The sequence below is a fragment of the Triturus cristatus genome, chromosome 8, assembly GCF_964204655.1.
Source record: "Triturus cristatus chromosome 8, aTriCri1.1, whole genome shotgun sequence".
Lineage (NCBI taxonomy): Eukaryota > Metazoa > Chordata > Amphibia > Caudata > Salamandridae > Triturus > Triturus cristatus.
Window position 1 is genome coordinate 333,564,151 of NC_140591.1, and position 27,189 is coordinate 333,591,339.

At 48.2% G+C, this 27,189-nt stretch overlaps 1 protein-coding gene across 1 annotated transcript in view; it reads left to right on the forward strand.

Moving 5' to 3' along the window:
* The window catches only part of PAN3 (poly(A) specific ribonuclease subunit PAN3), a 1,123,747-nt gene that overhangs the window by 254,264 nt on the left and 842,294 nt on the right, over positions 1 to 27,189 (forward strand). Inside the window, exon 5 of the mRNA XM_085621639.1 lies at positions 6,969 to 7,033. Within this exon, the coding sequence (XP_085477765.1) occupies positions 6,969 to 7,033 (65 nt within the window). The remainder of the gene's footprint in view (positions 1 to 6,968; positions 7,034 to 27,189) is intronic.

A 27,189-nucleotide genomic window follows, 5' to 3' on the forward strand; every position in this document is an offset into this window, starting at 1 on the left:
TGAGATTATTAAAATTATCTCTCTCTCTCTCTGTATCGGCCGGCTTCATGGTGAGTGACAGCATTCTGCTGTTTCACAAGGAGCATTTCGGCACACAAATTAGTTTTGTTCAGTGCCAGTAACTAATGTGGCACTGTGTGCTTTTTTGAGACCAAAAACAATTTTTGCTGTAGCCAATCTTTGTTATAATGGCGAGGGTCCACCAGCTCTCACATCAATAAGGTTTTACAAAAACCATGCCAAAACAAGTCACGCATTGCCAAAACTAAAAAGCTGACCACCATTTCAGACCTATTGGCTTTGCCAATGCTTGTTTATTTTTAGGTTTCCCAAAATCTTATTGAAACTGGTTACACCGATTTTCTAATATGAATATTTTGGGGAAATACTAGCATGCATCAACACATTTTACTAAATGATGCTGCAAAGAAATGGTACTTGAAATGTTACAGTAGTTTAGCATAACAAAATGTTTCCTGCTTTCATTTTTTAGTAACATTTTATATTGAAAGCAAAGAATCATTAAGCATCTGCAAATATTTGCATCTAATCAGAGAGCATTCTGGGAGCATTATGCATAGCCTCATATTGCTAAACTTTGAAACCATTTGTACACATTTTTATACTGGAACCACTGTCAGTAGTGCAGTCGGAACTTACATTTACTGAGAGCACTCAACCTAACAAAGGCTTTCAATTAATAAACCACAAATACAAGTTTGAACAGCATTAACATATGCACACAAATATTAACTTAATTGCAGGCAGTGCCCTTCCCTGATCCTTAATGGGGTACTGTAAACTGGCAGCCAAAGGGTTTGTGCTGCTGGGGGTTGGGCCTGCTTGTCCCAAGGACAAAATGCACATTAAAACTTATTGCCCTTGACCTCAAACAATATGTCCTGGGCGTCGGGCTATAGGAATTCCACATCCCTGGCGATGACTGGCTACCGGACACATGGACCCATGCACGATGGTGCGAACCATTGCCGACGGACGGCGAATCATCTGTTTAGTTGGTTTCTCTTGCTATGTTTCCTTTCCTCTTTCTTGTTCTTCTTACTCTACTTCTGTAGGCAGAGGTCTTCACATGTTTCGGCAGATATTTACTTCGTCATGAGGGTTCAGGTATACTATGAGGGGGCCTGTGAAACAACGAACTATGTCTTCGAGGGGTGGGAGCGGAAGGGAGGGTTACACCCCAGCACCCTGAGACACTAGCCAGACTCCTCCTAGTGGGTGACATAACGCTCCATGGCGAGCTGTTAATTCTACAAATGCACCTCACACGGAGAGTTTACTACAATTCACTTGGCAGGCGGCATGTGGGGGTAGGGTAGGGGAGGGGACGGGGATGAGCGGGGGTATCTGGCACATGGGTTCTGTCATGGCCTCTGCACAAACACTCCCCAGTGACGGGTCTTAAGGTTACTGTCTTCAGCTTCAATGTCTGGGGTCTTAACTCGCCCATTAAGCGGCGGGCGCTCCTTGCTATGCTAAGGGATGCTAAATGTGATATCTGCCTCTTACAAGAGACTCATCTCGTGCGTGCTGATTGGATGCGCCTCAGGTCGAAATTGTTTGACAGACAGTATTTCTCATCGGGGTCCGGGAAGAGGGCGGGGATAGAATCGACTCGAGAATACACCTTTTCTCCGCGGCTCACCAAACCTATGTGCGTATCGATCTGTTCTGGTCATCCCCTAGAGTTACAATGGCTACAGAGTTTGTAGTGATCAGGACAGCGGCTCTTTCTGACCACTCCCCAATTTCACTTGCGTTGTTCCTTCCCAGGGGATCCCCCCGCCAGAGGACATGGAGGCTGAACCATAAACTTCTCACATACGACTCCAATGTCACTAAAATACATGGTGCTAAAAAAAAGTATTTGGCTACCAACGATGATGACTCAGCCACTATCACTACGGTTTGGGATGTGCTGACGGCGGTTTTGCGGGGTCGGTTCCTAGCCATCGCGGCGGGACTGAACAAGGAAAGGAGAGCTAAGAGGGAGCACTTGGAGGGCCAAAATAAGGAGTTGGAAGGGGTCCATCGCTGGACAAGGGTGGTCCAAACGCGTCGGCGAGTTAACGCGACGAGGAAACCGTTAAGGGCGCTCGACCTCGACCAGACAGCGTTATTATTATAGGGGGAATAATGTCAGGAAGCTCTTGGCCCACCTACTTCGAGATCAGACAACTGCGCATCGTATAGTTGAGATTAGGAAGGGCAGCGGAGAGCTCCTTAGGTTGGATAAGGACATTGTCGCCGAGTTCGAGGCCTTTTATACTGCTCTTTACACAGTGGAACATTTGGATTCATTGGCGTAAAGGAGTATGCTCGTCGGACACCAGTGTCTCCCCTCCCGTCCACGGAGGCGGCCAAGTTAGATACAGACATCAGACCGGAGGAGGTCCTCGGGCTATACAGGGACTCTCCCCCAGGAAGGCCCCGTAGGAGGATTGCTTTTCGGCTGACTTTTACAAAGTTTTCGCTTCAGAGCTTGTCCCCCTCCTAACCAGACTGTTTTATACCTTTAGCGCGACTGGCCCCATCGATGTCTATGGCGGAAGTGGTTGTGATGCCCAAACCAGGAAGGGACCCCTAGACTGCGCATCGTATCGCCCGATTTCCCTTTTGAATGTGGACTTGAAGATTTTTAATAGTATCTTAGTGGCGCTGGTGGATCTGAACCGGTCTGGATTCATCCCGGAACGTAATTCCAGCGACAGGACCAGGCGATTATGCCATCTTCTGGACAAAATGCAGCGCGCACAGATTCCGGCAGTGCTCCTGTCGGTGGACGCTGAGAAAGCATTTGACCAGGTCCACTGGCCCTGCCTCCGGCAGGTCTTACACAGATTCAGCATTGGGGAGCGATGCATGCTGTGGGTGAACTGCATATACAATCGACTGGAGGCACGAATTGTGGCGAACAGAGTCGCCGCTTGCCCTTTGCGGATTGGGAGGGGCACCAGACAGGGTTGTCCACTCTCACCCCTCCTCTTTGTGCTCTATATGGAGCTGTTCGCGGAAAGAGTCAGGCAGCTCCTCGACATCACAGGGATTCGGATGGGAGACCGAGAACACAAGATTTCGCTTTACGCAGATGGAGTGGTATATTTTCTTACACAACATTCGCGTTCCCTTCCCCCCCTTTTGGCAGAGATAGAGGCTTTTAGCGCCATCTCGGGCTTCAAAATCAATCTTCGGAAGACACAGGCCCTTAGTCTGACCCTACCCAAGACAGACCAGCAACAATTAGCAATGCAGTTCCCATTCACTTGGGCTCCCAGTGGCATTACGTACCTAGGGCTGCGGATCTTCCCAACGGTTGAGAAGATCGCTCAGGTGAACTACTCAGATCCTACCCAAAGTGCAAAGGGAGCTCCTTTCCTGGAAAAAAACACGTATTGTCCTGATTGGGCAGAGTAGCTGCGACTTAAATGTCTCTCTTGCCCCGCATTCTATACATAATGCAGACGCTTCCTTTATACCCACTGCCTAGAATATTGGCCCGACTTCAACAGCTCATTGAGGGTTTTATATGGGGAGGGAAGAGGGCGTGCATGGCTCGACACCTGACATATCTAAGAAACGACGACTGGTGACTCGGGGTCCCACACCTGGGGCGTTACTTTGAGGCAGACGCAGTTACGCTGTTTGATAGTGGTACCAGTTGGAATCAGAAAAACACTGGTGCGTTATTGATAGTGCTATGGCAGGTATGCACATTTGGAAGGTTCCCTGGCTTCCCAAACAATATTGCCCGCCTGGAGTGTATATCTCACCAGTCTTGAGGTCCAACATGAAGGTATGGGACAGAGTGCAGGAGAAATGTGGGCTCTTGACCACTGGGTCTTCTGTGACCCCTTTTATAGGCAACCCAGACTTCCCCCGGCTAGTAAAGGAAATGAATACCTGAAATGGCAAGAGGTCAATTGCAAATGAATAGGTGGCCTTTTCGAAAAACTGGGTGTTATGGACTTTCCTCAGCTGGTTTCAGGATTTGGGTGGGATCCCCAGGAAAGCTTACTGGCAGTACTTGGCGTTGCGCCATTGGGTCACCCAACCCCAGGTACATCCCCATGCAGGTCACCCCCCCTCACTAAATTCAAACTCTGGTTCATCACTCGGAGCTCCAACAAACACCTACTGTCAGACATCTACACTTTATTAAGAAAAGCCAAGAATAACGCTAAATCCCCGGTGCAGCGTAGGTGGGAATCAGAATTGGAGCAGGAATTTTCCCCGAAGGAATGGTGGGACATTATTCATAGGGCCAGGGCCTCCTCCTGCAGCACTGCGGCTAAGGAAATGTTTGTAAAAATTGCCGATTACTGGTCCTGCACCCCAGTACGAATTGCCCGGTGGAAACCCCGAAGAAATGATCTCTGTTGGCACAGATGTGGACAGATAGGCACACTAACACGCATTTTCTGGCAGTGCCCCAAAATACAGACCTTTTGGGATTCAATCTTACCGCACATTGACAGCATCCACCACACTGATCTCCCTAGATTACCCAGCTATATCCTACAGGGACTTCCTAACCCCCTTACATATCCTCTTATGTCCTGCAAGGGCAGCGCTATCACCTTAGCATTAGGAGCAGCTAAGCAAGTGTTACTATCCAGATGGGGTACGGAGGAAATTCCAACAAAATTGGACCGGCTTCACAGAGTCTGGGAGGTGGTGGGCATGGAGAGGATCACAGCCCAAATTTGACAAGACATGGGGCCCCGCTGTTGCCTATTTATCCTCTGAATTTGTAGAACTCACATGCCCACGATACCTGCGGGTCCTGATGCTTTCCCTTTCGCCTCCCACCGAAGTGTAACCCACCCACAAAGAGGGGGTCCCCCCCGCTATCTAGAACCCTGCCCAGTCGAGATATGGAAAGTACATAGGCCTCTGATTCTTCTTTTCTGTCTCTATTTCCTTCTCTCTACTTATTTCCCTACCGGCCAACGGTTGTAGGTGGGTGTTTTGTTTAACTTTGCAACTTAAAACTGAAATAAAATGATTTAAACCATAAAATTGTAGTATGAGGAAATGCCCAACAGGGAAATGCCCAAGAGCAAATGGCGTGACAGTGATATGGATGCTGTCAAATAGTATGTTCCCATAAACAGATACTGTTGGGTACTCGATGCACCACATGCAAATCTATACCCGTTTTGTGCAAAGGAAATGGTAATGATATCTAGCTCCTGATTCTAATAGGATGCCTGTTATAGATTTGCATTTAATGCACCTAACATTTCAAGGTGATGAAATGAGGATCAGAATCTAAGCGAATCCAATGCACTGGTTTGACAATGTAAGGATGGTGCTTCTTAGAGGAACATTATGGGGCTACAACAGCAGAGGGGAGGGCCTGGGGTAGAACCATGAGTTGCTAGCCATAGGGTGATTAAGTTTCTAAATCTATGGTAGCCATTTGAACCACTCAAGAGATATAAGGGTTATGCACAGTGTGACACTCTAATAGTCATTATTTCCTTTACGAAGCAAAGTGTCTTGCTTGATTATTTTATCTGTATTTGTCCATAATTTGTATTCCGATCTCTATCAACCAATCATACAATCACACATGATGCTAATAAATTCTGACAGTTTATTGCAGCTACACCTAAGGGATATTAGGTTACAGTCTTAATCCAAAATGCAGTAGGAACTAGAAAAATATATTCATAAGCAGTCCATCGTCATTAAGTCCATCTTGAGCAAAAACAGTGAGTTGCACAATGAGAAGGAAGGTTTAATGGGAGACACCTAATGATTTTATTTATAATGAGAAAGGAACCCTTTTCTTTACAACAGAAACATGACTGAACAATGCACCTGGTCCCAGTAGAATTTAATTCATTGAAACTCCTCGAATTAAAATGTTCTTTGAGCCTGGAGGATATCTGGGCAATTGGCTTATTTTGACCTCCTTCTACCCCAATAGATTTAAACTCTTGAAGTTCAGCTGTTGGAGGGCATATATTTCATGGCATTTGGTATGCTTTCCTTTGTATGTATGCATTTGTCTATTCCTAAAGGGAGCGGTGAAAATGTTTGAAATTACCGCAAAACTTTTCACAGCTTTGAAATCTTTTTACACAGGTCAGCAGTCTGAAGAGTGAAGCAGAATTGTCTTTCCAATGGACTCCGTACTCTTATTCATTACTTTCTGTATGTTACACCCATTCACCATCTCTCCCTGCAGTAGGTATAGGTTGGTCTCTTGACAACAAATATGGCCTACTGAGGTGGAGTGTTGGGGTTATGTGTGGGATAGTGACGTAGTCAGGGAAGCACAGCACTATACAAGAACTCCCAAACCTGACCTTTATTTTTATATTATTTAATAAGGGGCATAAAGAAGTCTGGAGCAACAGTTGCTGCTTTTTTTTGGTTGCCCATTGGTCCTCTTCAATGAGTTTAGATATTGGTTTCTAATGCAAATACTTTTGTGGAGTTAACTTGCTGTAATTTCTTTAATTTTTTTATCCCCATTTTGAATTAAACCTTTGCATTGTCAAGCATATATTGAAGCAAAGTTTGCTTGAGGAGTGTGCTGATGTCTGTCTTTTTTTTTTTCGCAACCTGAAATTAGAAGGTAGTACTTTATTCTGCAACTCATGAATATTTGTTTTCATTTTATGTTGCCCGGTTTAACCTACTCTTAATCTATTTGTATGTTGTACCATTTCACAGAGCACAGGGGGCTCCATCTGTTGTGAAGAGGTTTAACAGTCTTTGCCTGTTCATGCAGATAAGAACATCGGTGCTAACATTTCTACAAATTTTGAGCCATATTTTAATTTTATGTCGATTATGTATCTGCTGATACAGGAGATTGCATATACAAGAGAATATGCACTCCTCTTAAGCTTTTTTACTCCATTGAATGTGAAAAAGTTGGTTGTACCTAGTTTTAAGTGTAACCCATTTCTGTTCTTTTTTTGCTTTTCCAGATTCTTTAAGTTCTTCATCGTTGTTCAGTGATTTTGGTGGCCTAACAATGTCCCACAGGCGAAAGGTAATTATTATAATATATATATATATATATATATATATATATATATATATATATATATATATATATTGAAAACTTTAAGGAAGTGTATATTAAATATTCTACTGTACTTAATTAGCAAGTGAATGACAGCAGTATTGGAGTGAATTACCGTTCTGCAGTAAATCATATTTGTAATGCAGCCACAACCATGTATTTTAGTTAACTTGCGAAATGCCAGATCCTGACATAACTTAAGCTATGCTACACCGATGAGGACCACTGGGAGCTAAACACAGTTATGTTTGCTAGTTTTTCTAGTGAGTTAGCTGATGGGTTTTTCATTTAAAAAAAAAACTTCTCTGAGTACAAAAGAGCAAACAGACACATATGGTGACATGCGGCAAGAAGCCCATCACACAAGATGGCACATTCATATGGTGGTACTCCGACAAAGTCAGTAAGTACACACAGTAAAATAACATGAGTAAGTCACCTCTAATTGGCCAGACAGAGTTCCATGCCATGAGGGGATAGAGGACAGATTTCGACCAGTTAATGCAAAATGCGATATAGTTTCCAAACACTTGATCGACCTGATAATGCAAGTTATACAAGTGTTCTGGATCTGTGACAAATAGTAAAATATCGTCAGCGTCTTCTTTACCCAGTCAGAGTCCCACCTCAGACCACTGATTAGGGGATCCCCCCCTCACCCAGCATGCTAAGGGTTCCAATATCTGATAGAGACATATAGCGGCAGATTACTTACCTCTGAACTCCCAGGTGTTAGGCTGGATCCGCGAGATTTTTCTTAGCAGTACCCTTGCGTGCATGTAGATGGCGCTGGTTGACTCTGCCTGGCATCTTCGGTGTCATATTCGTCGTGATGTACGCGTCATCAATATAACCTCCACTCTGACACGCTAATATCGGTTGTTTTTTTATCGCTCCAGACAGCGCAGATCCATTGAAGAGAGCTTACCCCTTGTCATTTTAGCTAAGACTTTATTGCTCCTTTGGCGACTCCTTTTGGTGTGCTAGGGATGTCTAGCAAGAAGACCTCGGGATCAAACAGTATGGCGCCTGTCCCCAAGCCATGTCGGTCGCAAGACTCCCACTTGGTATCTCTTTGGTGCCAGGAGCACCAACACGACGTGAAGTCGTGCTCCGAGTGCCAGGCCATGGCGCTGAAAGCTTTGAGGGAGTGGTCCCTAAAGCTACTCGCGGCCCGGCGCCTCGGAGGTTGCCCTGACTATCTCATCCAAGTCCGTTTCTCGGTTGAGAGAACGGTCTGAGCACCGCTCCGGAGGATTGAAGTCCTCTTCCTCTAAGTCTTTGCGGTCAGGTAGGAGGCAGCACAAAAAGCACAAGAAGTAAAAGCATTCTTTGACTTCACCCCGTCCGTTGCATGACGAGACTGAGGAATCTTGGCGTTCGGGGCCCCGCTCCACGGAGCGGTTGCCTGGGTTGGCTCTGCATTTCCCTTTCCGGGCCGGGAGCAACCCCCGCCCATCTTGAGGAGTTTTATGACACAATGGGCGGCTCGACCCTGCCTGCATGCCCTCTGGCCCTGCAGACTCCAATGAAGGAGTCCCCGTAGGTTCCGTGCCTTCGGCTGGTCGCACCTCCGCCCGGCGGTACCTCCCAATTCTCATTCCAAACAATATGGAGCCGGTCGGGCATCTACCGACGCCGAGACCGGCACCGACTGAGCTGTATGGTTCCATGCCTTTCAGCCTTCCCTATTCTGAAGTTAGGAATGGATGAGGAGGATTGGAGTGGGAGCAAAATCCCTTAGAAATTCTGCAACCTCAATACATGAACTAGTATGAGGAACTGGGTGATGCCAGTGACCTGGATACTTCCCCAGATTTTGGCATGCTGTCCTCACCCTAACCTGGCTACGAAGGAGGGGGGCATCATTTGCTATGGTGATGTGTAGGGCTGCGCAGGTCCTGGACCTGCAGCTCTGAATGGTGGCAATCAAAACTAACTTCTTGGCAGAGGTCCTGCAGCCTGGTGTCTCTGCCCACTTACTATGCACCTTCACACCCTTCCAAGGAAGAGGAGCGTCTGGACCCAAAAAGAGCGTGATCATTTTACCTTGATTGCACCAGAGAGTTCCGGGTGGATGACCAACTCTTTATAGGGTACGTGGGAGCAAAAGAGGACAACCTCACGTTGGGTCATCCTCTGTATTAAAATATGTGTTCGAGGCATATGAGCTGCAGATTACACACTTGTGCATAGATCGCCATCTGGTGTTGGGCCCGGATGTTTGCAGTTTGTTTTTCCTCTTGGAAAGTCTTTGGAAGTCACGAGTTCGGTGACTCCTCCCTTGGATCGTATTGCGCATGGGCTTCGGCTCCATCCTCAGATTGTTTTTTTCCGCCATCGGGCTCGGATGTAATCTTCACGCTCCGGTTCCGAACAGCTTCCAAAGCATGGTTCCAAACAGCGAACCAGCACCGATAAGCCTAAAAGATCAACGGCCCTGACGCCTTCGGCGCCAGCGGACCAACCAACCTCTCCAGGACTATTTACACCGGATCCCTTACAAAAAACATTAACTAAGGATCCCAAAACTGGACATTTAATGCTCTCTATCAAAAAGAGACAATTAGACAAGCCTGCTCCGCCTCCACCTCCAAAAAGGAAGGACTCTGCTACCTCCCCTTTCAGATTACCTTCCCCACCTCCACCACCTCCTCCACCTTCCCCTCCTCCACCTCCACCACCCCCACCACCCCCACCTCATCATTCCCCCACTCCATTCCCGGATGATGATGATCACGGGGATCCATACGACGATATAGGGGATGTACCCCAAGATATACCTACAGGGGACCCCACTCCCTCAGGATCCCCAGACCCATGGGACAATTATAACATCCCTGATGTCCCTAACGTCCCACAAGACGACCTTTACCCTTCCAGACCTTCTCCACCAGAAGACTCCTTGGGGTTCAATCAATTATTGCAAAGGGCGGCACACTACCACGGGGTAGATTTACATACCGACCCAGTGGAGGAGAATTTCCTCCTAGACACATTTGACACCACACATAGGCCCACCTCCATATTGCTAAAAGGTGTTATGAAACATGCGCCGGAGGTCTTTAAGGACCCAGTCAGGGCCAGGGTCATTAACCCGCGCATTGAGAAAAAATATAAAGCCGTCCCAACAGACCCCTCCTATATCAGAGGGCCTGCTCCACTAGATTCTTTGGTGGTATCCACAGCACGAAAAAGGGCCAACTCTCAGGCGTCAGGTGATGCGCCACCACCTGACAAAGAGTCTAAACTCCTGGAAGCATCAGGCAAACGTTCTGCAGCTCAAGCGGCCAATATATGGCATATCGCCAATACACAAGCGCTACTAGCAAGGTATGACAGGGCCCATTATGATGAGCTAGAAGCCATAATGCACCATCTCCCTGATAAATACAAAACTAGGGCCAATGAGCTAATTCAGAAGGGCAAAACAATTACTAATACCTCCATACGTTGTGCCTTAGACGCAGCAGACACAGCCTCTAGGGCTATCAATACTAGTGTCCTCCTCCGTCACCATGCCTGGCTAAGGATATCCGGTTTTAAACCGGAGGTACAAGCCTCCATCCTCAACCATCCCTTTGACCAGGAACATCTGTTTGGCCCCAAAGTGGATGACGCCCTGGAGAAAATAAAAAAGGATACGGGCACGGCAAAATCCATGGGAGCCTTACAATCTCACCCTCCCAGGCGCTCCTTTCGGCGCTCTTCCTTTCAGAGCACATCCAGAGGGTACTCCTCAAACTTCGCTTCCACTACATACAAATCCCCTACTCAGTCCACGTTTACAAGGGGTTACCAAAGAGGCTGCTATAGGGGCAACAATAACAAAGGCAAAGGCAAAACAAACACCGCCCGCTCTGCCACCGCGCCTCCCCAATGACTTCACTCCACTTCCCCCAGACCATCACACTCCGGTCGGGGGCAGACTCCAACATTTCCTTCCGTTCTGGACTACCATCACCTCAGACAAATGGGTAACACAAATAATTCGGTCAGGCTACTGCCTAGAACTAACATCTACCCCCCCCAAACATTCCACCCAGACAACGCCCAATGTCACCAGAACATCTACGGCTACTCAAGCAGTTGGTAGTCTCCCTCCTAGACAAGGAGTCAATAGAACATGTTCCAGCCAACCAACAAAATATAGGGGTCTACTCCCTGTATTTTCGCATACCAAAAAGGGACGAAACTCTATGGCCCATCCTAGACCTTCGGCCCCTAAACACATACATACACTCTGACCACTTTCATATGGTGACGCTTCAGCAGGTACTTCCGCTACTTTCCCAAAACGACTTCCTCACCACTTTGGACCTAAAAGATGCTTACTTCCACATTCCAGTGCACAAGGCCCACAGGAAGTACCTCAGATTTGTAGTGGACAGCCAACACTACCAATTCAAAGTGCTCCCGTTCGGAGTCACAACCGCACCACGAGTATTCACCAAGTGCCTAGCAGTGGTGGCAGCACATCTGCGAAGACAACACATTCACGTCTTCCCTTACCTAGACGATTGGCTGATAAAAGCCAGTTCATACAATCAGTGTGTACAACACACACACCACCATCCAGCTACTTCATCAGCTGGGCTTCAAGGTAAACCACGAAAAGTTCCATCTCCACCCGTCCCACATAAAACAATATCTAGGTGCCACTATAGACACCTCAAAAGCGCTCGCCTACCCCAATCCTGCCAGGATTGCAAGCATCCAGGCTCTACGCGCAAAATGTATAGCACAACACCCCCTTCCAGCTCAGGTGTTCATGCAACTAATAGGGATGATGGCCTCTTGCATCTTCATAGTACCTCATGCAAGACTCCAGATGCGTCCTCTCCAAGAGTGCTTAGCGCACCAATGGAACCAGGCCCAGGGTCAATTAGCAGATCTGATGTTGGTAGACGGTCGTACCCATCGCTCTCTGCAGTGGTGGACTACCACAAACCTTTCCAAAGGTCGACCGTTCCTGGACCCGGTTCCACAGATAGTACTAACAACAGATGCATCGCTCTCCGGCTGGGGAGCTCATCTATTACATCTCACCATACAAGGCAAGTGGTCACCTCAACAGAAGCTACTCCATATCAATCATCTGGAGTTACTAGCGATCTTCCTAGCCCTAAAATCCTTTCAGACACAAATTTTGGGCAAAGCAGTCCTAATCTGTACAGACAACATGACAGTCATGTATTATATTCAAAAACAAGGCGGGACACACACTCCACAGCTCTCTCAATTAGCACAGAGCATATGGAGATGGGCCATACCCCGGAAAACATTTCTCCTAGCCCAGCATGTCCCAGGAGTACAAAACACTATAGCAGATCTACTCAGCAGACAAACACAACAACTCCATGAGTGGGAACTTCACCCATACTTTCAAATGTGGGGGCATCCGCAGATAGACCTCTTCACCACCCACGAAAACAAAAAATGCCCAAGCTTCGCCGCCAGATACCCACACCCATTGTCCAAAGGCAATGCGATGTGGATGAACTGGTCAGGCAGATTTGCGTACGCTTTTCCGCCTCTCCCACTAATTCCATTAGTAGTGCGCAAACTACAACAGCACTCCCTCACACTAATATTAGTAGCGCCAACTTGGGCCAGACAACCGTGGTACACCACACTACTGGAACGATCGGTAGTACCACATCAAAAATTACGCCTCTCTCCACACCTCTTAACCCAGAACTATGGAGAGATCAGACAACCGGACCCAGCTCAGCTCAACCCTGCGATCTGGCTCCTGAAATCCTAGAATTCGCGTACCTAAATCTTCCCCCTGACTGTATGAACGTCATCAAAGAAGCTAGGCGCCCTACCACTAGAGTGTGCTACGCTGCCAAGTGGGAACGTTTTGTTATCTATTGTCATAACAACACCATCAATCCACTAGATGTGTCCATTCATCAAATCATAGGCTACTTGCTCCACCTACAAGGGTGCAATCTGGCCTATATGTCCATTCGACTACACCTAGCAGCCATAGCAGCTTATCTACAAAACAGGCAACATCTCTCACTCTTTAGAGTACCTGCCATAAAAGCCTTCATGGAAGGCCTTAAAAGAATAATTCCCCCCAGAGTACCACCCTCACCTGTGTGGAACCTAAATATCGTTCTTACCAGACTAATGGGACCTCCTTTTGAACCCCTACACAAATGTGAACTTCAATTCTTAACATGGAAAACCGCTTTTCTTGTAGCCAGAAGGGTCAGTGAGATACAAGCATTTACTATTCAGGAACCTTTTCTACAAATGCACCATAATAAGGTGGTTCTTCGTACCAACCCAAAATTCCTTTCCAAAGTCATTTCTCCTTTCCACCAAAACCAATCGTTAGAACTACCAGCATTCTTCTCGCAACCACAAACTGTTGCAGAAAAAGCTCTTCACACACTAGATGTCAAACGAGCTTTACTCTACTACATTGAGAGAACACAACCTTTCCGTAAGACCAAACAGTTGTTTGTCTCTTTCTCCCCACCACACAAAGGCAACCCCATCTCCAAGTCAGGGATAGCTAGGTGGATTGTCAAATGTATTCAAATTTGCTACAATAAAGCAAAACGAACGCTATCCGTTCCCCCTAAAGCCCATTCTACATGTAAAATAGGGCTTCAATGGCTTTTCTTGGTAACATCCCATTAGATGATCTCTGCAAATCAGCTACATGGTCAACACCGCACACTTTCAACAAACACTATTGTGTAGATGTGCAAACTAAGCAACAAGCTAGTGTGGGCCAGGCTGTACTCAAAATATTATTTCAAACCACTGCAACAGATACGGGTGGTCGCCGCTAACGGTGCGTACTGCTATATAATCTATGCACAAGTGTGTCATCTGCAGCTCATATGCCTCGAACGGAATATGCTACTTACCAGTATGCATCTGTTATTGGCATGTAGAGCTGCAGATCTACACGCGCCCACCCGCCTCCACGGCTACCTGTATCTGTTCCAGCTTATCTTTTTTTAGATAACACACACATGGGCATCTTCACTGTTATTACTACGTTACATCTTTCCCTGCTGGCGAAAAGCAATCTGATGATGGAGCCGAAGCCCATGCGCAATACTATCCAAGGGAGGAGTCACCGAACTTGTGACTTCCAAAGACTTTCCAAGAGGACAAACAAACTGCAAACATCCGGGTCCAACACCAGATGGCGATCTATGCACAAGTGTGTAGATCTGCAGCTCTACATGCCAAGAACAGATGCATACTGGTAAGTAGCATATTCCTACGCCTTGTGGAAGAAACTGGCTCTATATATACTGTACCAAAGTGAGGTACAGTGTGTATAGAGTCCAAGGGTCTCCAGAGTTTTGGCAGAGTTTAAAGTTAGATAGAACCTTACTCTTTAAAGTGGTAGCTTGGTTGAGCAGTAAGGCAGTATCAGAGGACAGTGTTAAGCATTTGATGTACACACTCAGTCAGCAAATGAATTCCCCCACTCAAGGACTGAACTCTAAGCCAATTGTTTTTTTATAAAAAGATATACTGTTATTTTATTAGAACCAAGCAAGCCTGATACAGGTAAGCATTCAATTCTTTTCAGTAATAAGTTACTTGTTGTCAACAGTTTTGAAAAGCAATGAAGATTGTACTTGATTTGATTTACAGAGGATGCAGTAGGTTGCAATACTTAGTAAATGCAGTACATTGAAATTAATAGCTTTTTAAAGTAAATGCATGTAAAATTACTTTTGCATTACTCTTGTAACCCAATGCTGGAATCCTAGGTTCAGCACTGGTACATTTACTTAAAACAGATAAGTAATTACGTATTCGTAGTTTGTATGATTTTTAACGAATATTTTCAGATTTCATAAGTCTACACTTGGAAACTTTTTGGACCAGTACATTGAAATACATAGGCTTTTCCTGTAAATTGCAGGTAAGTTACTTTTGTGTTACTTTTGTAATCCAGGGCTGGACTCCTAGATTCAGCACAGGGACATCTATTTAAAACAGGTAAGTAATAACGTTTTTGTAGTTTGTACGATTTTTAAAGAATATACTTGTATTTCAAAAGTTGACACTTGAAAACTTTTTCACAAAGAACCCCCAATGTTATCCTATGGAAGGAAATTCAATTCACAGGTAAGTTACTTTTTAGTTGCTTTTCTTACTCAGTGCTGGACACCTGGGTTCAGCACTGGGACCTTTCCTGCAAACAGTTGAGAAAATTCAGTTAGGTTATTTGTGCCATTTTTAAGGAATATTCTTAGTTTTCAAAAGTCGACACAAACGTTTTGGGAGAAAAAGTGTCAATGTTATCCTATGAGGAAAAACAGGTTGTCGGTTTCAAGGTAGGTATTCAGTCTTTGAAGTTTGGGTTCTGGGGCAAGACTCTGGGTCTCCCAGGGTCAGTGATGCTCTGTTGTTGCACCCCCAGTGGCACTAGTGCGGCCGGGTGCAGAGTGTTGAGGCCCAATGTTATCCTATGGAGGATAGTGGGACTCCGGTTGGTGGCTGCTGGCAAGCAGGCCAAGGGGTTGTGGGAGCACAGCTCCTAGGGTTACGCTCAGGGCAAGTTGGGGACCAAGTTAGCACCAAAGGGGCACCCTCAGCGGCACTAGGGCCGCCGGGTGCAGGGTGCTGCTTTGAGGTTGGGTGCCCTGTTGATTTCAATGGAGATTCTCTGGGACAAAGCATGGCTGCAGGCTCGGGGATGAGGATCCTCCAGGAGTGACCACCACTTTGAGGGGTAAGTTGGGATGTTGAGGGCTGGTTAGGCACCGCTGGGTTGGGCACACCAGGCCGTGGGTGCCTTGGGGCGTTGGATTTTCTTACCCGCTCTGGTCGCGGTGGGGGGGTCCTCTGGATTGAGGCTGCAGGCGTTGTCAGGAGGTTTGAGGCAGGAATCAGGGGTCGCAGAATCTCTGGTCAGGATCAGCGGGGGGGACCTTCTCGTGGTGTTTGTCCACTTGAGTTCGGGCTGGATTCGGCATGTGCAGCGTGTGCGGGATTCGCGGTTCCTGGTTGTCACCAGAAGCTGCAGTTCAAACACATCCGGGGTTCACGGGACAAACCGCTTGGAAAGTGAAGGCAGGCAGGTCCTCCGGGGTTTTTGAGGTTGCTGGCTGCTGGACACGCCTGGATTTCGCAGGAGCAGGTATGAGGGGAGACAGGCCTGTGGGGCTGGGGCCAAGTCAGTGGGTGTCGTCATCTTGTTAGCTCTGCACGGCTTTTCGTCCTTCTCTTCTTTTCTTGTGGTTGCTGGAACTGAGGAAGGAAGGTTCTCTTCCAGGGGATCCTCATCAATAGCCATAAGCATTAGAATATTCCCGCCCATGTGCGGGATCCCGGAAACAGTATATTATATGTGCCCCACATATATATATCCATACATATATACCTATATGTATACACAAGCAATTGCAGCCCATAAACCCTAGAGCTGAACCATGCTGTAAGTAATTTCCACTACACATAAGAAAATAGCATTATAAACATGAGAAACAACATTATAACTTGTTTGGAAACTGTTTTAATGCTTAGAAAACAGCAGAAATTCTTAGAAAACACTGAAAGCATAGGAAGCTCCCAGGCTGCATTGCAAATACCCAGTCTAAAAAGACTGAAAAGCTAACTCATAGCTGCATAGCAAAAAACTGACACCGTGCCTTTAAGGCACACCTGACCCCCACCTTCCCATCATGCCTCAAGGGTGGCAGTTAGGTCAGTTGTTCTTTCCGGCTCCTTCTGGAAGGATCCTGGCAACAGAGCTCCACTTTTTTCTGAGTTTGTCAGAAAATATTGTCTATTTTTCAACTGTTTTTTCCCTTACTTCGACGTTTTACATCTAAGTCAGTAAGAGGCTGTCTTTTTTAGGCATTTTTGGGCATTTTTTCCAACTTAAAATGCCTTCTCTTTTCGATCCTTGCCCTGCTTGTGGCAAGAAGAAGGCCAGGACTGACTCTCATAGGGTCTGTATCCTGTGTCTACCGGAGGATCATGATTCCAAGACATGTACTCACTGCCAGAGCCTGTCCAAAAGAACTTTGAAGGACAGAGAGCGAATTCGCATTTATGGCCTGGCACAACCATCCAGAGGCCGATCTCCGGTGAGGAAGGGCTCCAAGAGGCCTAGAGATTCATCTAGGAGCAAGTCCTCTCGTCCTTCCGCCTCAGCGTCTGGCTCGGCGCCGAGAAAAGATGTTCCGGTAGGTCGTGTTTCCAAGAAGAGACTTTCGACAGCGGGCTCGCTGTCGAGAGCAGGTAAGTCGTCGACATCCAGACTGCCATCGTCAACTCGGCGACGATCGGCGTCGAGATCTAGAGCCTCTCCGCCGTCGTCAACCCGGCGACGTTCGGCGTCGAGAGACACCACCCCTCCGCCGTCGTCAACCCGGCGACGATCGGCGTCGAGGAGCAGAGAACCTCCGCCGTCGTCAACCAGATGACGATCGGCGTCGAGGAGCAGAGAACCTCCGCCGTCGCCAACCCAGCGGCGATCGGCGTCGAGGAGCAGGGAACCTCCGCCGTCGTCGTCTCGACGACGATCGGCGTCGAGGAGCATGGACCCTCCGCCGTCGTCAACCAGGCGACGACCGGCGTTGAGGAGTGTCACCCCTCCGTCGTCGAGGCTCCATCAGCGTTCGACGTCGAGACAGCAGGATCCTCCGCCGTCGTCATCCAAGCGGCGTTCGGCGTCGAGGTTGGCATCCGCGTCGACGTCGAGAGTGGCAGCATCTCCGCCGGCGTCCCTGCGGCGTTCGGCGTCGAGGGAGAGAGGGCCTCCGTCGTCGGCTTCACATCGCCGTTCGACGTCGAGGCGGCATTCTTCGCCCACTGAACATGGCTGTCGGTCCGCATCGAGGCGTCGTTCGACGTCGAGAGAAGAGTCCCGGCGAGAAAGGAGACGACGCCACGGATCGACGTCAAGACCACGCTCGATGTCGAGACAGGCCTCGGACAGGTCGGTGGTCCTGGTGACAGAGTCGGCGTCACGCCATTCCTCCTCTCACTCAGGGGCATCTCCACGACCGGCAATTCCACGAGAACCTGCAGGCCAACCCCGTAGGTCCTCTCCTCAGACTCAAGGGACAATTAATCTGTCGCCCAGATGGCTGCTGCCAGCACGTCATTGGCAGGACTCAGGGGCTACAAGGAGGCTGCGGGAATACGTCAGTCCAGTGCATGACTCTCCTCTGCAACGGCTGGTGGCGGCTGTGGACAGAGCTAGTCCCCCCAGGCCAACACGTCAGAAGTCTCCAGACGACAGGCGACGCAGATCGCGCTCCCCCAGACGGGAGGGGCGTTCATCTGGATCATGGGCTCGTGATCATCGCCGGAAGCGGAGGACTCCATCATCGTCCTCTTCCTCTCCCACCAGGTCCTCCATCAGGGACTATTCACCCACGCTATCGGGCAGCCCAGTGTCCAGGGTCTCGCCCATTGACGACATCAACACCTACCAGGAGGTGTTGCAGCGGGGAGCGCAGAAGCTGGGGATTGAGATGTCTGTCCCCCAAGTCACCACGTCGGTGATTTTTGAAACACTTCACCAGAAGTCTGCCTCTCGTCCACTGCTGCCTTTGGTCCCAGGAGTCATGGAACCAGTCATGGACACCTTTCTCACCCCGGCGACCGTCAAAGCGGTTCTGGCTCGTATCCTCAAAAAATACAAGCCAGCTACCTCTGACCCCGTCTTTGTGAAGATGGACCCGCCTGCGGACTCCGTCATAGTGGCAGCTGCAAGAAAGTGTCAGACGGCGTCGGCCTCCTCTTCCGTTCCTCCAGATAAGGAGAGCAGAACCCAGGACTCCTGGGGACGCAGGGCCTGCTCTTCCGCGGCGGCGTCCCTCAAAATCTCCAGCGCGGCGGCGCTTCTGGGCAGATACGATAGGGCTCTCTGGGACTCGATGGAGCGATTCAAGTCCAAGCTCCCCAAGGAGGACCAAAAGGACTTTGAGGAGATTGTTACTGAAGGGGCTCTGGTGGCTAATCAGTCGATTAGCACAGCGGCGGATGGTGCGCTACTCTCAGCCCACTCTTACACACACGGCGTGTGCGCCAGGAGGTCGTCCTGGTTGCGGCTGACAGGGCTCAAGCCAGACGCACAGCAACGGATTTTAAACCTCCCGTTCTCTGGCAACTCCCTCTTCGGCACTCACACGGATGAGGAGATGGGGCGCATGAAAACTGAGCTAGACACCCTCAAAGCTGTGGGCTTGGAGAAGAAAAAGGAATTCAAGCGCCGTTTTCGACCCACCCAACGCAAGGGGCCTCAACAGAGGGTTCAAACCCCTCAGTGGTCTCAGAGCAAACCCCAAGGAAAATCGCAGTTTTGAGGCGGAAAGTCCGGCAGGGGCAGAGGTGGACACCAGCAACAGTTCTCCACTACCACAAGAGGAGGAAAGTCATGAGCTGTGGCTTCCTCTACGGCCGTTGCCCACTCCAGTGGGAGGAAGTGCGTCACAACATCTAGCAGAGTGGGACAGCATCACAAAAGATCGCTGGGTGCTGAATATACTGCGTCATGGATATGCGCTACGTTTTCGAGCGCGTCCCAGAGACATTCCGCCAAAGAGGTCCCGTCCTCACCACTTAAAACTACTCCAACAGGAGGTGAGGGCCCTTCTGCAAAAACAGGCCATAGAAAAAGTTCCTCCTTCGCAGGTCGGAAAAGGAGTGTACTCCCGGTACTTCCTTGTGCCCAAAAAAGATCAAGAGCACAAGTTTCGGCCGATTCTGGACCTTCGTCTCCTAAACAAAGTCATCGTCAAGGAGAAGTTCCGTATGTTGGCGCTTCACCAAATATGTCCACATCTGCAAGTCGGGGATTGGATGTGTTCGGTGGACCTCCAAAATGCGTACATTCACATTGCAATAGCGAAACATCACCGCAGGTACCTGCGGTTTGTGGTTGGAAGCAAGCATTACCAGTACAAAGTCCTTCCATTCGGACTCAAGTCGGCTCCGCGAGTCTTCACCAAATGTATGGCAGTGGTGGCGGCCTGCCTACACAAGCAGGGTCTCTTCGTCTACCCGTACCTGGACGACTGGTTGCTGAAGGCTCCATCCCAGCAGCAGGTGAAGAAAGACTTCCAAATCTGTCTGAGACAGTTGCACGCTCTCGGCCTTCACATCAACATGGCAAAGTCCGTGCAGCAGCCCACTCAGTCCATCCACTACCTTGGCTCCGTTCTGGACACAAGCGTGGGAAGAGCGTATCCTTCGGGGGAGAGACTGTCTTCAATGAAGAGGAAATGCAGGCTTATGCAGCAGATGCGGAGGCCGTCAGCCCGGCAGGTAGCATCTCTGCTGGGATCCATGGCGTCCTGCATTTTTCTCATTCCCAACGCCAGTCTGCGAATGAGACCTTTGCAGCAAGCCCTGGAGGACCAATGGGATCAGTCCACAGGCCGTTGGGGAGATCGAATTTCTCTCTCCCAGGTGGCGAAATCTTCCCTAGCATGGTGGACTCGTCAGGACAATCTGTTGGTGGGAGTCCCGTTTCACCAGCCACTTCCGGTGCAATCGGTGGTGACAGATGCATCGCTGCAAGGTTGGGGGGCCCACATGGGGTGCCTCCAAATACAAGGTCGGTGGTCTGCAAAAGAACAGGGCTACCACATAAATATGCTAGAGCTTCGGGCAGTCCACCTTGCTCTAAAGGCGTTCCTCCCAGCAATCAAGACCGACTCAGTCCTGGTGCAGACCGACAACACCACGACCATGTTTTACCTGAACAAACAGGGCGGGACTCGGTCACGCCCCCTCTCCCTGGAGGCGCAGGCGATCTGGCACTGGCTGCTCGCCCGGAACCTCTCGGTAGTGGCAGTGCACCTTCCAGGGGAGTTGAATATCAAGGCAGACGCACTCAGCAGGCACTTCGAAGATCAGCCCGACTGGGTGCTGCACGACGACGTGGTGGCAGACCTGTTCCGTTGTTGGGGTCGTCCAGACATCGATCTGTTTGCAGACGACGACAAATTCAAAATGCCACGCCTTCGCGTCCAGATTCCACCGTCAAGGGACCAGGGGGAATGCTCTTTTGATGGATTGGTCCGGGACATTTGCCTATGCCTTTCCGCCCCTGCCTCTGATTCCGAAGGTGGTATCCAAGCTGCTCAGATCCGACATGAAGATGATCCTCATAGCTCTGGACTGGCCGTGCCAGTGGTGGTACCCGGACCTTCTTCATCTCTCAGTTCGACCTCACAAGCGACTGCCTTGCAGGCCGGACCTGCTGTCCAAGATGGGCGGGAGGATTCTGCATCCCAACCTTCCCTCTCTGAACTTAACAGCATGGCTCCTGAGGTCCTGCAATACGGACATTTAGGTCTACCACCTGACTGCATGCATATTCTCAAGGAAGCGAAGCGACCCTCCACGAGAGCGTCTTGTGCGTTTAAGTGGAAGAGGTTCTTCATTTGGTGTAGGGAGAATCACCTTGATCCTACAAAGGGGCAGGAGGACGTCATCCTTCCGTACCTCCTTCACTTAGCTAGATCAGGCTTGAAGTATGCATCCATCAGGGTCCATTTGTCTGCCATTACAGCTTACAGGAGGTCTCCCAGTCAACCTTCCTTTTTCCAGATGCAGGTGGTCAAGGACTTCTTGCAGGGGTTGAAAAAAGTTTACCCCCCCTGTTCGAAACCCTTCTCCTCCGTGGGAGTTGAACTTAGTGTTATCCAAGTTGATGGGCCCTCCTTTTGAGCCGATCCACAAAGCTTCTTTACAGCATCTGTCGTGGAAGGCCGCTTTTCTGGTAGCCATTACATCGGCACGCAGAGTAAGCGAAATCCAGGCTCTGTGTACTAAAGAGCCGTACACAGTTTTTCACCAGCACAAAGTGGTCTTAAGGGCACATCCATCTTTTCTCCCCAAGGTAGTGTCTGATTTTCATATTAATCAGTCCATTTCTCTGCCATCCTTCTTCCCGAATCCAGCGACCCCGGCTGAGCGGTCGCTCCACTCCTTAGACCTCAAGAGGGTACTTAAATTCTACCTGGCAAGTACCAGAGGCATTAGGAAGACGGATCAGCTGTTTGTCAACTATGGCGCCATGAGAACAGGCTTCCCAGCAGCTAAACGATCCATTTCCAGATGGATTGTTTCCTGCATTACCCTAGCCTACCAGCTGGCGAAAAGGCCCTTACCTTTGGCCCCTAAGGCTCATTCTACTAGGGGGAAAGCGGCCACAGTAGCTTTCTTGCATGACGTTCCAATGGCAGAGATCTGCAAGGCGGCCACTTGGAAATCGGTTCACACCTTTACCAGGCACTACTGCCTCGAATCCGATTCCAGGGCGGATGCCCAAGTAGGCCAAGCTTCCTTGAGGAACCTGTTTGGGTAGCCGGGTCTATCTAAGCATACTGTTCCTTCTCTGTTTTTTTCTTTCCTTTGCCCGCAGGGGGATGAGGTGAGGCTCGCTATTCTATTCTAATGCTTATGACTATTGATGAGGATCCCCTGGAAGAGAAGGATTAGTTACTTACCTGTAATCCTAGTTCTCTTCCAGGGGTATCCTCATCAAAGTAATAAGCAACCCTCCCGCCTCCCCGGGCAAAGGTGTGATAGGTTTCAGAGGTTATTATTTCTTTGTGCCATGACTTTTCAGTCTCCGCAAAGAACAACTGACCTAACTGCCACCCCTGAGGCATGATGGGAAGGTGGGGGTCCGGTGTGCCTTAAAGGCACGGTGTCAGTTTTTTGCTATGCAGCTATGAGTTAGCTTTTCAGTCTTTTTAGACTGGGTATTTGCAATGCAGCCTGGGAGCTTCCTATGCTTTCAGTGTTTTCTAAGAATTTCTGCTGTTTTCTAAGCATTAAAACAGTTTCCGAACAAGTTATAATGTTGTTTCTCATGTTTATAATGCTATTTTCTTATGTGTAGTGGAAATTACTTACAGCATGGTTCAGCTCTAGGGTTTATGGGCTGCAATTGCTTGTGTATACATATAGGTATATATGTATGGATATATATATGTGGGGCACATATAATATACTGTTTCCGGGATCCCGCACATGGGCGGGAATATTCTAATGCTTATGACTTTGATGAGGATACCCCTGGAAGAGAACTAGGATTACAGGTAAGTAACTAATCCTTCAGGGTGCCCATAAATACTAAATTTAGGGGCGTTAAAGGTAGGTAAAGGGCAGGGACCAATGGGTCCCTTCCCTGGGGTGGGTACACCCCCTATACTGCCACTCTCTAGTGGGAGGGGGGAAGGAGCCTGTCCCTGGTTGGCTGGGTCCCCCCATCCTCAAGATGGCGGGGACTTGAGGTTGTGCTTCACCTCGCCTCCCCCACCTTAGGGGTGGAGTTGGTAGAGGTGGGGACACCTCTCTTCCTCACTTGTTTTTCCTGCCGATTCTCCCGTCCAAAGTGGGGGGTAGGACCAGTTGCTGAGTACAGCAAGTGGTCTAGAGAAGCTCACAAAGGCTGCAGGCATTGAAGCTTCCCCTGCCCATCTTGGGGGAGGGGACCTAGCACCTCGTCCCAGGAGTCCAACAGCATGTCTGGTGGGTGGCAGCCTAAGCAGCCACTCAGTCGGGACACTGGTTGTGGGTCGAGTTCAGGGGGCATTTCTAAAGTGCCCTCTGTCGTGCGTTTTACATTGAAACCCACACTGGCATCAGTGTGGGTACAATGTGCTGAGAAGTTTGATTCCAAACTTCCCAGACTTCAGTGTATCCATCATGGTACTGTGGAGTCGGTAATGACAACCTCCCAGCACCATATACTGTTTAATGGTACACTGCACTTAATGTCTGAGAATGGACTCAGACACTGTAGGGTCACAGGGCTCATGCCTCTGTGCCCTCACCACAGACATAGTGCACCCGGCTAGAGGGGTGACTGACCTAGGCCAGGGCAGTGGTTGGTAGGCATGGCACACAGGGATGTGTGCCATGTCGACTCTTCACTTTTGATCTGCACCAAGACACGCAGCCTGCAAGCCAGTGTGTTTGTGAAACAGTACAGGGCCCCTAAGGGTGGCACAATTGGTGCTGCAGCCCTTAGGAGCCTTCTCTGGTCGCAGTGCCCTGGGTATATAGAGTACCATTTACCAGGGACCTACCTGTGGCCAGAGTGGCCAATTGGCTTTTGTTTTTGGGAAAGAACACAGGCCATGGGCTCCTGATTGGCATGGCCCCAGAGCACATCAAGTCAAAGAGCATCAGTAGTCTGGCAACAAAAACACGCATTTGCAATGCAATAGGTCTCACATTTGCGAGAGTTAGAGATACTGGCATTGTAAATGTAAATGCTTTTTACTTATGTGTTTTGGAGTGGAGTGGGTGTATGTGGTGTGTACTGGAATGGTGTGTTCACGTTAATGCAGCGTATTTTTGGGCACAATACAATCTAGTAGATTTGTTTAAATATCCGTATGGTGAGTGTTTTCTTTAAAAAACGAGACCTAAAAAGCACAGATATATAACAATTCTAGAGCGATTATTATATAGGGAATAAAAAGTTAGGTGTGAGCCCAGAGCAGTCAAAGTATAAGCATTACAGAACACTGCAAAGTCCACCATTTTGCTCCTTAACCATGTGTAGGAAACTTCACATTATTTCTGTGAAGACTAAATTAGGATTACATGTATATTTTCATCAGCTTTGAGTATGCCACAGGTCAAACAGTGCCATCAGCTCTCTGTATATATATTTCTTAAATTAACGCTTTGAAATGCACAGGTGTCTTTGTGCAAGTGACACATGGCTACTTAGTTCAGCTACTAATGCGCTCATGACCGGTCTCAATAAGAAGCGGTCTCAGTGGCTCTTGATCTCAGCGCTGCACATATGCATTAGTCACAGGGTATGAGGTAACGCCCTGCACAGTCTGGAGAGCCTGCCCTCTGCTCCAAGTGCTGCGCGCGCTGTTGTCCGGTGACATCATATGGTGCTCATCAATCCAAACCTGACTCAAAACGTCTTTGGAGAAAAACAACTTGTTCTGTCCCTCAACAGAAGATAGGAGTATACAAAGCATGTATAGCTACAGCCATAAATGCTGCAAACCTCCTGCTTCTTCACGGAAGGGTTGGTGAATGCACAAAACTGATTTAATGAAATTGTTTAAAATGCCATTTAATCAAAAAAGCAAGACGTGGCTAATCGCACTAAAAATACAAGAGTAAAGCTTAACATATCACAGAATCTGTCAGTGAAGCAAGCAAGCAAAGGAAAGTATGTCTTTGGACTATATAGGCCGCCAAGGTGCAGGCCGGTGACTCCCACACACACAGCTAAAGGAGACATTCAATGTTTTTTTAAACCTAAAACGGCATTTATGAAATTTTCAACAAAAAATTTCAAAATATTGCATCTGTAAAATCGTTCATCAGTCGGGTGCCACAAACTTAGCGAGGCCATGTAGCCAAAATGTTTTGAACTATTGTACTCTCGTTCTGAGACCCTCTAAATTGCCGCAAATACCCACAAATTATCAGTCCTGGATCCTCAAACACGCTGCCCTGCAGCTCAAAACCAAGCACCCCTGCACCGCGGCCTGATAGTGTTTATGCGCCAGTGTGTCATACTAGCTCAACACCCCCCCCCCCAAATCCAACCATAAAATGGAAAAATGTATAGTCCACAATTCTTGGCATATTTATTAAAAAAAATAATGATGAAAAAAGTCCTTGTTGGAGAACTAGACTTATTTTTTTTCCCCAACATGTTTTATTTATTTAATACAAGAACACAATAGCACTTCTGTGACACGGTTATTAGCCTAGGTTGTCCCAGGTGAAGTTTATACATCAGTGTCCTAAGACAGGACATTTGTTTAGCTAACCCCCCCCCATATCGATCCATCACAATCCCCGCAAAGTAACTCAAAGAAAATGTGACATTTCTTTAATGTCTGACTGCAGCCTGAAAAGAACCAAAATGATGCTGACATTACATACAACACAGTGAAAAATAGATTAACGTGTGCTCTAATGCGCCAACTCCCAAATCGCTGAAAGTGAAACTATTTCCCAACTTGGCTCCAGCCAACAGACTATCGGTTTATTGCTGCATCTTATACTCCCTACTTCGAACAGCTGTGCTCTATGTATCATATGCCATTTTCAATTTGGGACCTTGTATAATGATCTTGGTTTGTTGTAAAGCAAACCGATATTAGGATGTAAATCGTACATTTGCAACTATATGCCTTATGTAACGGTCTGCTACTTTTTAATTTTGGATCTTATTTAACGAACTTCATCTACTGTAAAGGTCTCTTGCACCTTTGGGAAATGTCGCGCTATGTAAAAAAAAAAAAAGCATTAATAAAATGGAGGTTAGGGCAGGTGGTGGCAACGCACGAAAAAAGGTAGGTCCTCTTATTGTGAGTGCGTTGGCGAAACAAAGAACGCTCTTTTCTGCTGCCTAAAGCACTTACTGCCCCACTGCTACGGATAAGAGGAATTGCGTTGGCGCTTTCAAAGTGGGCAGAGTTGTCAACTTTTTGACTGTGATACCTTAAAAGGCACCAAACACTTTAAAAAGAATGGAGTCGAAATTAAGCATTCCTTTTAGCAACAAAAAAAAACCCAATTACCTCATACTTGAATGCCACTCTACAGTGTGTTTATTTCACTAGATGTGCCACCGTACATTCCCGTGTGCATTGCTGTAAGTTTCATACACAGACCTTGGAACACGCTGGCCTTGATGTTCAACTTGAATAAGACTGGCACTGCGAATAAAGCATGCCACTCCGACACGGGGGTGGGTAGGAGCGAGCGAGAGAGGGGGTGTAAGGGGGAGCGCGAGTGAAAGCTGGGTGAGGGAGGGTGTTGATTTTTTTTTTTAATCCAGTGGCCCTCCGAGACCGGTCCTCATTGTTGGTAAACCCTGACACACACACAAAAAAACTCCACACACACATCGCTGGAAGGGCCATGGCACTGCGATGAGCAGTTCCCGCAATGTGTATAGTTATGTCCGTACAAAAGAGTTCGCGCTATATAAATATGCAAAAAATAAATACATATATGAACGGAGGGGAGGAGGGTATAAATGGTGAAGATGTCAACTATAGCACGCGGAGGGCTCTGGTTCCCATTATCTGACCCCACACCATGCTCGGTTGTCTGATGCCGGTCAAAATAGCCTGCCTCACCTGCCAAACTGGGAGAATGGA